Source organism: Gekko japonicus, unplaced genomic scaffold, assembly GCF_001447785.1.
Source record: "Gekko japonicus isolate JY-2015 unplaced genomic scaffold, Gekko_japonicus_V1.1 scaffold315, whole genome shotgun sequence".
Classification (NCBI taxonomy): Eukaryota; Metazoa; Chordata; class Lepidosauria; order Squamata; family Gekkonidae; genus Gekko; species Gekko japonicus.
Window position 1 is genome coordinate 168,961 of NW_015160844.1, and position 12,260 is coordinate 181,220.

General features: G+C 41.5%; 1 protein-coding gene across 1 annotated transcript in view; it reads left to right on the forward strand.

The window, feature by feature from the left end:
- Nucleotides 1-12,260, forward strand: part of LYST (lysosomal trafficking regulator) — a 143,177-nt gene that overhangs the window by 56,904 nt on the left and 74,013 nt on the right. Inside the window, exons 21-23 of the mRNA XM_015419814.1 lie at nt 5,367-5,997; nt 7,511-7,685; nt 8,823-8,992. Coding sequence (XP_015275300.1) covers nt 5,367-5,997; nt 7,511-7,685; nt 8,823-8,992 — 976 coding nt within the window. The remainder of the gene's footprint in view (nt 1-5,366; nt 5,998-7,510; nt 7,686-8,822; nt 8,993-12,260) is intronic.

Consider the following 12,260-nt stretch of genomic DNA (forward strand, 5'->3'; position numbering starts at 1 on the left):
GCATGTGTGCCTGAAAGGCTGTGGCAAGTAAATGTGTAAATGCAGAATGCTCTATTGCTTCCATTTCCTAATTCCTGTTAAATTTCAAGTTGAATTTGAAATGGGACATTTTGAAACTAGTGTGTCTGAAATATTATAAGTTCAGTTGTTGCCATCTCATTGACTTGCCATTCGCTTGGAAGCATGTTATTAAATGCTTTGCATGTAGGAATGCTTGGTTGCTAAACTAGCAAAAATGTCAATAGGAAATGTTTTTGATAAATAAGTGCTCTCCAGCAACCTGTCCATACATAAATATTAAACTCATAGTCCTTCCTAAATTTTTGAAGCCCATGATCAATGCTTTTGGGCCTCTAATTTAGGGGATGATTTTGTGTGTGTGTGTGTGTTTTGTTCAGGCCTTTATAATGAAGCAAAACCTGGAACTGGAAAAAGCAGTTAGTACAGGGAGATGGGAAAAGAGCCAATGGGTGAAGGAAAAGTAAACTCCCCCATTTCCTGACTTAGGGGGAAATACTGGAAACCCAGCTGACTTTAAAAAGATAGGCACTGAGTAGGAAACATAGTTATTCATATTCTCTGAGTTGTTTCACTGTGAATTTGTTCTTCATGATATTCTGGGGTTTGTTTCCTAGAGTGGGAGCTCTTTTGCTGTCCAGAAGATAAGGAAGAGAACAAAACTTAAAAGTGAGCTTGCCGGGCAGAATGTTTTTACACCTTAGAATCATAGAATCATAGAGTTGGAAAGTCATCCAGGGTCATCTAGTCCAACCCCCTGCACAAGGCAGGAAATTCACAAATACCTCCCCCTCCACACCCCCAGTGACCGCTGTTCCATGCCCAGAAGATGATAAAAAACCTTCAGGATCCCTGGCCAAACTGGCCTGGAGAAAAATTGCTTCCTGACCCCAAAGTGGCAATTAGCATTTCCCTTCCTGCCCTCCCTCTCATGATCTGTCTAAGTTCACCCAATTAGCATTGCTGTCAGATGGCCATCTAGGCTCTGTTTGAAAACCTCCAAAGGAGAGTCTACCAAGGAAGCCAGTTCCACTGAGGAACTGCTCTGTCAGGAAGTTCTTCCTAATGTTTAGCCAAAAACTCTTCTGATTTAATTTCAACCCCTTGGTTCTGGTCCCACCTTCTGGGGAAACAGAAAACAACTCCATTTCATCCTCTATATGACAGCCCTTCAAGTACTTGAAGATGGTTATCATATCACCTCTCAGTTGTCTCCTCTCCAGGCTAAAACATAACTAGCTCCTTCAACCTTTCCTCATAGGACTTGGTCTCCAGACCCCTCACCATCTTCATTGCCCGCCTCTGGACATGTTCCAGCTTGTCTATATCTTTCTTAACTTGTGGTACCCAAAACTGAACACAATACTCTAGGTGAGGTCTAACCAGAGCAGAGTAAACTGATACCATCACTTTGCGTGATCTAGACACTATATTTCTGCTGATACAGTCCAAAATTGCATTTGCGTTTTTAGCAACCGCATCACACTGCTGACTCATGTTCAGTGTATGGTCTACTAAGACCCCTAGATCCTTTTCGCACATACTACTGTGCAAAGTCTCCCCCATCCTATAATTATGCATTTGATTTTTCCTATCTAATTCAGGACTTTATATTTATATACATTGAAATTCATTTTGTTTTAGCCCAGTTTTGCAGCCTGTCAAGATTGTCTTCTACTGTATGTGCTACCCCTCCCAATTTAGCATCATCTGCAAATTTAAGAAGCATTCCCTCCATTCCTTCATCCAAATAATTGATAAAGATATGTTGTCGAAGGCTTTCACGGCCAGAGTTCATTAGTTATTGTAGATTTTCCGGGCTGTCTTGGCATTGTAGTACCTGAATTTTGCCAGCGGTGTTGCATCCAGACAAGAATAAAAGAACATGAAAGACACTGCAGACTTGGCCAATCTGAAAAATCAGCAGTGGCTGAACATAGCCTAACTCAAACAGGACACAGTATCTTATTCCAAAACACTGAAGTGCTGGACAACACATCCAATTACCATGTCAGATTACACAGAGAAGCTATTGAAATTCATAAACATAAACACAATTTCAACAGGAAAGAAGAGAGTTTAAAAATAAATAGGGTATGGTTTCCTACATCTGACAACAGCACTACAGATAAGATTAGAATTTCAACAGCCAATCCATATGCAAAAGAACCTCCTCAGGAAAGCTCCTCTATTAGCATGTCACAGCCTGGGAAACTCCTACAAGATAATGACATGACTTGTTCTTGAGAAACCCATGCTGGCTCTTAGTAATCACAGCCGTCCTTTCTAAATGCTCAAGGACTGTCTGTTTGATGATTTGTTCTAAAATTTTCTCAGGTATAGGCGCCAAGCTGACGGGTCAATAGTTACCTGGATCCTCCTTTTTCCCCTTCTTGAAAATGTGGACAATATTTGCCCACCTCCAATCTTCTGGCACCTCACCTGCTCCCCAAGAATTCTCAAAAATAGTGGACAAAGTCTTGGAAATTACATCCATGAGTTCTGGCCCCAAGGACTTAGTTTCATTTAAAGAAACTAGATGTTTGTGTACTACCCCATGCCAATCCTAGGCTGCAACTCTCTTCCCTCATCGTGTGCTCTGTTTTTGCCATATTGAGCACCGTTTCCTTGCAAGAGAAGATGGAGGAAAAGTAGGAATTGAGCAGTTCTGCCCTCTCTTCATCCCGTTACAATTTCACTTTCCTGTCCCTGAAATGGGCCTTTTTTGTTGTTTTTAGCATCTCTCACTAGCCTAAGCTCATACTGAGCTTTAGCTTTCTTAACTCTCTCTCTCTACAAGCACTGGTTATTTGTTAATATTCATCCTTGGTTATAAGGCCCTCCTTCCACTTTCTGTATGAGTCTTTTTTATTTTTCAAGTCTTTAGAAAGCTGTTTATGGAGCCACCTTGTTTTCTGGGTTCCTCCCATTTTTTGTTCTCGTAGGAATCGTTTGTGATTGTGCCTTCAGTATTTCACTTTTAAGAAACTCCCATCCCTCTTGAACTCCCTTCTCCTTAAGTATTTCTGACTATGGGATTCTACCCAGCATAACTTTAAATTTATCAAAATTTGCTCTCCTGAAGTCCAACCTAAATGTCTGACTACATACAGCTTTTACCTTCCCCAAGACTGTAAATTCAAAAATTACATGATCACTACTACCCAGGGTGCCCACTACTTTCACCTTGTCAACCAGTTCTTCCCTGTTAGTAAGAATCAAGTCCAAGATAGCAGATCCCCTTGTTTCCCTCTCTAACTTTCTGGAAAATGAAGTTGTCAGCAAGACAAGTCAAGAATTTATTGGACCTTTCATTTTTAGTAGAGTTGGACTTCCAACAGATATCTGGGTAGTTGAAATCTCCCATGACTACCATGTACCATCTCTTTGAGAACTTTGTAATCTGTTCTAGGAGTGTCTCATCCAAATCCTCTGCCTGGCTCAGTGCAGACCCCCACCATAATATCACTATTATTTCTTACTCCTTTTATTTTTACCCAGAGACTCTCAACTGGACTTTCATGCTCAGATTCACGTATTTCCTCATAAGCAGGGGTCTTGTTGTAGAAAAAGAGCTGCCGGAGCTCATTAGCATAACTCATTAGCGTAACTTATTTGCATATGCCACGCCCCCTGACATCACCGGAAGTGACAGAAGGCCACACCCCCTGACATCACCGGAAGTGTGTCAGAAGGCCCGGCTACTTACCCTCCTGCTTCATCCTCATTCCCAAACGGAATGAGGATCAAAGCAGAGGGCGGGGTAAAGAAGGGGGCGGGGCTTCACCACGTGACCGCCCCGCCCCCTAGAGGTTCTCTTCCGGAGCTCCGTACCTGAGAGCTCCCCCCCGACTAGAGCCCTGCTCATAAGCATATACTTCCTTTACATATAATGTGACACCTCCGCCCTTCCTTATTTGTCTGTCCCTTTAAATAAGTTATACCCCTCAATCCTAATATTCCAATTGTGTCATCCCACCAAGTTTCAGTAATGCCTATTAGGTCATAATTGCCTTCCTGTATTAGGACTTCAAGTTCCCCCTCCTTGTTTCCCATACTCTGTGCATTAGTGTAGAGACATCAGAATCCATGCTTTATGCACCCTGAAGTTTTCGTTTCTGTATTTACATGTGAGTTAATGGTATCTAGCATATGTGCCACTCCCCGCAAAACTTTAGAGTTCTTATCTCCAGTTATTAGCATCATACTGGGCTTTGCCTTTTTATCTCGCTCCCCCACAGGATTTAGTTTAAAGCTCTCCTTATTAGGTTTGCAAGGCTGTTTCCAAACACATTTTTTCGTACCCTCATGAGGTGCGAACCATCTCCTGATAGAAGAGCTTCATCTCAAAAGCGTAAGCCATGGTCCAAAAATCCAAACCTTTCCTGATGACACCATCTATGTAGCCAGTCATTGATCTGCAGTATTCTTCTTTCCTTTCCTAAGCCACGGCCTTCAACAGGAAGAACTGACATGAATACACCCTGCACTCCCAGTTCCTTCACCTTTTAACCCAGAGCCACATAGTCTCTTTTAATACGTTCTGGGCTGTGCCGGGTGGTATCATCTGTTCCCACGTGGATGAGCAAGAAGGGATAATAATCCATGGGCCTGATGAGCCTTTCTACCCTTTCCATCACATCCCAGATGCGTGCACCCGGTAGACAGCATACCTCTCGAGACCCCTCCCCAATTACCAACACACACTTTCTCCTGTATTGGGGAGCAGAGACTCAAATCCTCTTGTCCACAGGGGTCTGAGAAATTTTCTTCAAGCTTCTTGGTGGCTGGGGGAGAAGCCCTTGTTCCAGTGGTTCAGAATCACTATCTGTGGGGAGATCCAGGAACCAATTGCTTAGTAACAGAAGCTCAGAATGTCTCTTGATCTTCCTGCTCCTGTGGGTTACATTCTTCCATGTGCCCTCCTCCTGTGTTGGGTGCTCCTCCAGTTGCTGAGATACCTTTCCCTCCTCCTCCTCCTGTTGCCCTCTCAGGAATGCTTCATGCATTTTTTTCCATGAACTCTTCACCTTCCCTTATAAACTGGAGTGTGAGCAAGCGTGCCTCAAGTCCCTGTATCTTCTCCTCCAGTAGGGCTACCAACTTACATTTGCCGCAAGTGTAATTGTTGTTACCCTCAGGTAAGAATATGAACATGCCACAGACTTTGCATGTCACTGCCTCACTTCCCTCACCAGCCATGCTGCACTCCATCAGCAGCTCCCTCTCCTGCCCCTTCTCAGAGGCACTTAGCAAACCCTGTGCAGGAACAGTGAAAGTAGATGGTGATGTTTTATTACAGTCTTTATTATCATTTGACTAGGAATTTGTCATGTTTGTTTTCTTAGGAAATGATTCTTCTGAAGTAAGTGAACCTCAGACAACAGTTGCTGAGACACCTGAACGGCACTGTAAAAGCCTGCCAGCATCTCCTACTTTCTCTCCACAAATGCATCAAAAAGCGTTCAGTGGAAATTTGGGCAGGAGCATGGAGAACTTGCAAGTAGTTAGAAAGACTGATCCAGTTGAGCCCTTGGAACAAAGTAATGTTTGGAGGAACTCTGAGGTCTTCAGAAGAATGCAGGAGGCACATTTAATCAGTAGCTGTGAGTCAGCAAAAACAGTAGTTGATCTGGAAGACAGAACTTCTGCAGAGACTCATGATATTCCAAAGGAAGAGGAGGAAATGTTTGATAAAACCTCTGAAATCCATGAAGCAAAACCAGAAATGAAACAAAAGGAAGATGGTGCCACTCTTGAGAAATTGCTGAGACGTCCAAATGATCTAAAGGGATTATATCCCTTTCAGAAAAACAGCAATTTGGCAGGATTAGGATTAGCTTTTTCTTTTCAGGGTGGATCCACTATTGCTCGTTGGCCAAGTCTCGCTGATAAGAGCTTGCCTACTGAAGAGTGGGAACAGCTTACCTTTCCTTCAGCTGAAAGGGCACCTCAAAAGTCTGAGAATGATTCTAACAGGTATGTGAGGTGGGGGATTGATTGCAATTAAAACATTCAGGTAGATGTTCTCACAGTGTAAACTGGTAGTCTTTGAATTATTTTTGTGGATTCATGTAGAATTAATATTGCAACAACTAATTTTCCTCTTGTTTTGTACTTGAACATAGCTTGGTGGATTTGATTCTGAGGGGCAATTCACACAAACATGTTTTGGCTATTTCTGTCAGACTCCTGGTCAAGAGATTCCCAACAACACTCTCTTTGGCAATGATTTGTTTATTGAGGTATCAGCATGATCCAGAACAGTATCGTGTCAGAACTGAGATTCTGGCGGGAAAGTCTAAAGATATAGACAGTTCAAATAGGGCCCCCTGGGGAATAACCAATCACACGTCGCAGCCATCCCATCTAGCTCTTGCATTCACTCCCCCACCCCACACACACCTGGGAATATACGATCCCATTATCTACAATAGCAAGGAGGCACAGCTTCGGTCCCAAGGATGTTCCTCTAGTAGGAAGGTATCTTAAGGAAGAGTTACAACGCCTATGATAGAGCGGTTCACACACACACACAGCCATTCACCCCCCACTCAGAAATTTCCCTCCCCCCCTGTAACTATGGCAAACTAAGCCTTCGACAACATATTAAGCAGAGTTTGACCATTTCTTCCATACTATTTATTCCCATATATACAATGATACAGAGAAACATTATGGCATGGTTAATGCATAATACCAAAGCATGAGAGTTAAGGTTGCCATCTCTGGGTTGGGAAATTCCTGGAGATTTGGGAGTGGGGTCTGTGGAGGGTGGGGCTTGGGAAGGGGAGGAACTTCAGTGGGGTATAGTGTCATAGAGTCCACTTTCCAAAGCTGCCTTCTTCTCCAGGTGAACTAATCTCTGTCACCTGGCAATCAGCTGTAATAGCAGGAGATCTCCAGCCACCATCTGGAGGTTATGAGTGCAGGGATTCACATAGCACTGAGCTATGTTTCGACATTGGAAAGATGCCATTATCAACATGCAGTTATAATTGGCATTGGTGTTTTCTGAAGTACTGCGATTGAATAAATTGTTACAGTATGTATCATTGTATGATATAGGCTTATCCATATGATCATGTACCCAAAATGACCTTGCAAACTTGGCAGAAATGTTTTGGGAGGAGTTATAATGGAAGTGTTAACACAAATACTGGAGCTGTTGATTTAGCAGGAACATCTAATTGTTGTTATAGTAATGCAAGGGCCCTTTCTCCTTTGTTGGACAGAAGTAAGAAATGATCCCCTGCCAAAAAAGATAGGTGAAGGGGGGAAACTGAAGAGAAATTGCCCTATAAATATGGGGAAATAGCTTTTTGGCAGACAGTCACCAGACTATGTTTTATTTTGTGTGTGTTTTTAACTGAAGTGGTTTTTTATCACCATCACCAACCAGGTGGGGCTTTTTTAAAGCTTCACTCTCCTCTTTTTGTGTTGTGATACTAATACAGGGTATTCTAATAATAAATCCTCTTCTCTCCATCAGATCAGAAGATTGTCTTGTACTCATATGTTGTGGCCTGTATCACCTCTTACGTGGAGTTCTCTTAATCCTGCCAGATGTCATGCTTCAAGATGTTATGGACAAGCTTATTCAGCCAGATGTCCTTATAGTTCTCGTAAACCACCCATCTACTCTTATACAACAAGGAGTCATCAAAGTAAGAAAAAGTATAAGTATATATCTGTGGCATGCCTATTTTCTCTCAGCTATAAATTTGTATGAACTAAAGGCCCTTCCAGGCAGCTTTGTCTTATTTTTATCTTCCTATCCATTTTGGAACTCAGGGTAGTTCGCAAAACCATCAATACTATTTAAAATTAAAGAATTCCAGTTTTCTACAACACATTAAAAATTATCCTTTTTTGTAAGCTGCTTTGGGTCTCTCTGGAGAGAAAGTGGCCTGAAAATGCTTAAATAAATATGATACTAACATCATCCCGCCCAGGGCTATTTTTGGGCAGGAGCGCACAGGAACGGAGTTCCGGCTGGCTCCCAAGTTGGCCACACCCAGCAGGAACTCATTAGTATAATAGGCCACACCCAACAGCAGGAACTCATTGGGATTGGCTACATTAGGGGTGTGTGGCCTAACACACAAAGGAGTTCCTGCTACAAAAAAAGCCCTGGGTTTTGACACCAAACAAGGTAAACAGAATAACAAGCAAAAGGTGGGTGTGGCTGGATAACCACACTTCTGGTAACATGGGGGTGCGGCCTAATGTGCTAATGAGCTGTGCTTTCAGGGGTGTGGCCTAATATGTTAATGAGTTTCTGCTGTTGGGTGTGGCCTATTATGCTAATGAGTTCCTGCTGGGCTTTTTCTACAAAAAGAGCCCTGATCCCGCCCTAACATTAACATCATACCAACCTGGCCTTAATATAAACATCACCACCAGTCGGATGATTAGCAGCCTGGCAGGAGCCTGAGGGCGGCCAGTCAAACGATGACAGAATGTCGCCATTTTGTATTATAAGTGCTGTGTAACTATGATTTTAAATTGTATTCTTAAACTGATGTTGTTTTGTATATATTGGAGTTTTTAATGTTCACATTTATATGTATGTTGTATGCCGCCCTGAGCCAGCCTTGGCAGGGAGGGCGGAATATAAATTTGATAAAATAAAAATAAAATAAATAAACACTATTCTGTAAGGCTATATTAAAATTAAAATGTGAGAAGGGAATACAGTTCATTTTGCTTAAAAAAGTGTTACCACAGAAATGATACATAAAGTATATTTTAAAATAGCAAAATACATTGAAAAACTCAGAATCTTTCTATTCTTCCTTTAGCTTTTGGATGCATATTTTCGTAGAGCAACCAGGGAACAAAAGGAGAAGTTTCTGAAGAATCGAGGTTTCTCCTTGTTAGCTAACCAGCTGTATCTTCACCAAGGCACTCCGGAACTTATGGAATGCTTTATGGAAATGCTGTTTGGTCGACCAGTTGGCCTGGATGAAGAGTAACTATAATTTTTGGGTTTTTTCCCCCTCCCTCTGTAGATCAGTTTATTTTTAGGTGAAATATAGATTGAGCAGACTTCTGTTGGCAAACAGTTTATTTGTCAGCAACGGCTATAATATGCCCGCAGTGGCATTCTGAACTAAATCAATACTATGCCATAAACTCCAGAGTGGACTCTAGAGAAAATTATTTCATTGAATTTGGCTGGGAGGAGGCTTGGCTTTTGAAAATGTACTTAGTGCATATGATACCTCCAGTCTGAGTATCAATATATTTGTTTTCTTCTGCTTAAAGAACTCAAGCAGTGTATAAAATCAGAGACTTGGCATTGAATACAATGTTCTTTCTCCTCCTAATGGTCTCTTAGACATAATGCTGCATGGAATTAAATGATTGAAAGTGGTGCAGAATCTTGGACTTTCCCTCCCCCCTGAATTTCCTTCCCTGAGATTTCCCCCAACCTCCATCTATTCCAATATGTATTTACAATGTGACTGTCATCTCTGGTTAACTTGAAGCTGGGAATGCTCCTAAAATCCACTGCAGAGTCCTTATTCTGTTGGTTCAATGTAATCAGGACTAACAATAGACGTAATGATGAACCTGTGTAGTGAGCAAGTTCATTCCCTTGAAGCCAAGGTAGTTCACCTGATGAAGCTGAGGCCTTCAGGAATGTGATAGTGGTATCCCAAGTATGACTTTTTGGTAATTGTTAAAATAAATGTACTGAGGGACTTCCGGTACGGCGCGTTAGCGGGCAGGCGGGGGCACGAGGTGCTCCGTCCCTGCCCGAGCCACTTTTACTTTGTTCGGACCCCCCTGCTTGTCTGGGGGGCGAGACCGGCACCCGGGTGATGGGAGCTGGTGCAGGGGGGTGTCCGGTTACAGCCCCGACGCCGAAGTAATTGAAAGGGAAAACATGGCTACCAGCCATGTTTTTACGAAACGCGACCATCCGCTTTGTTTTTAACTTCAAGACCGAAGAAAAATAGAATTACAACACGGAGGAAAGAAAAGGAAGGACCGAGACAGAAAGGCTGAAGGCTGAAGAAATGATAAGAGACCCCAATTTAAAACGATGTCCAAAAAGGTAAAGTAAAGCGGCCGGAACTTAAACGGGACTTAATGGCAGACGGAGAAATGCACGGGGGAGAGAAAAGATGTGCTGGCGTTTATGGACGGGCTTAGTTATGCGACCCACGTTTAAGAGACATACATTTTGGATTTAGAACTTAAAAGTGCTGGTTTTGTTGTTCCGAAATGGAGAATACGGAGCACATAATTGGTAATGGAGAGGAACGTGATAAAGAGACGGAAACAGCTGAGATGGATTGGGAACAGTTCCTTAAAGCTATAGAGGAGGCGGTGACAAGAGGCTGCGAAGAAGGCTGTAAAAAAGCATGTGCTCAAATAAGAAAGGAATTTATGACACAGACAGAAACGCACGATCAATGTGCAGGAGAGAAAGAATTAAAAGAACCAGAAGAGGTGCAATTGAAGAGCAGCGATTGCAAAAAAAAAGAGAAGCTGAGTGAAGGTATAGACTCTAAAAGCCTGCCAAGGGACACAATATGTACTGTGGAATATCTCAGTGACTTCAAATCTGGATTATCAAAAGACTATGGACAAGATTTCAGTCCCGTACAAAAGAAGAATAAAAGAAGACCCAGAAGAAGAAAACGGAGGGCTTGGAAATTTAAAAAGGAAAGTAGATTTTGGGATATGGAGGGACTAGTGATTGAAGGGGGAAAAGATGGAAGGCAAAGTTTGATTAAAGGGCGCAGGCATAGAGATAAGTTGAGGCAGTTAAGTAGATTGCAAATGTTTAAAAGAAACAATAAGCTATATGAGGGAAAAGCTTAGCTATAATTATAAGATCAAAGGGAATTGACTAAAATTTATTGACCAATGAAATACTGTACCAGTGATTGTATTTTCTTCTTTTTTTTTCTTTTTTTTTTAATATAATGGATGATAGTAGTGGATGAGGATGTTAGTAGTAGATGAGGAATGATAGAGCAGTGGAGTAAATATATTGGGATATGGCAAAAATGAATTAATTGAATGGCTGTGATAATTATGAGAAAAATTGAGAAAAGTGATTTAATGTATTTAATTATGAACACAAAAGTATTGGTGTTAGTGGATATAGGGGAATCATGTGAAAGGATGTTTTGAATGGATGGGGTGATGATATTTGTTGGCTGAGGGTAAAACTTTTCTAGTAATAATGTTTGATTTGTTGATGTTTGGTTTACAAAATTTATTTGTGTTAAAAGAATCTGGTACTTTAGATGTAGAGTGAGCTAAGCTAGAGAAGCCTTGATTGTGTGTAATCGAAAAGATACTCTATAAGGAACCAGAATAATGTATATCCGAGTAGAAAATTAAGGAAATAACATAGTGGTGAAAAGGTGGGGAAAACAGAAATTTATATATAAAAAATAAAAAAGAGAGGAAAAAGTATGTATAAAACTATAAATTAAAGCCCATATATGGATTGCAGAAAACTGTTTATGAGGTATGAGAGGGTATTTGTACAATTATGAAAGATACACAACGCTGATAAGAGTTTGTGGAATGTAATATTTCCTAGAAAGATATATTGGTCCAAAATGGAAAGAATGAAGGGGAAAAAGGGAAGAGTTCAAAATGAAATGAAATCTTAAGAATCTGTTATTCTGTGTTGTTAAGAAAAGTACATGTTGTACAAGAAGTTTGTATATATGAAATCTGTGTAAATCTATATGCTATTGGCTTTCTAAATGAAATAAATAAATTATAAACCGCAAAACAAATGAGTTTGACACCCCTGCTTTAAGGTGCTACTAGACTCTTGTTCCTAGCTTGTCTATATGTGCTTTCTTTATTAAAATATATTCAAACACCAGCTTATAAAAAAATAACTGCAAACAAAGCACTCAAAATATGCCACCAAATAAATGACATCTCTAAGGGTGGGGTGGGGAGCAAGATGAGGGTCATGCTGGCCCCAGAAGCAGCTCTGACAGAGGGAGGGTACTGGTAGCAATGGCTTCTGTTCTTCAGAGGGGCAACAGCCTACCTTCCAAGTCTGAGTACAGTGAGCATTGATGCAGCATGCCTGCACAGTATAGCCCCAAATGGTGGGCTAAGGCTGTTGGTATTTATGGGGGGCAGGGGCAAAAGTAGTTCTGGCTGGTGACATCATGTTTCCAGGTCCAAAAAAAGGACTGGGACAGAGCACTGGCCCAGCCCGACTGGACTCCATCCCTGAACTGGCACAA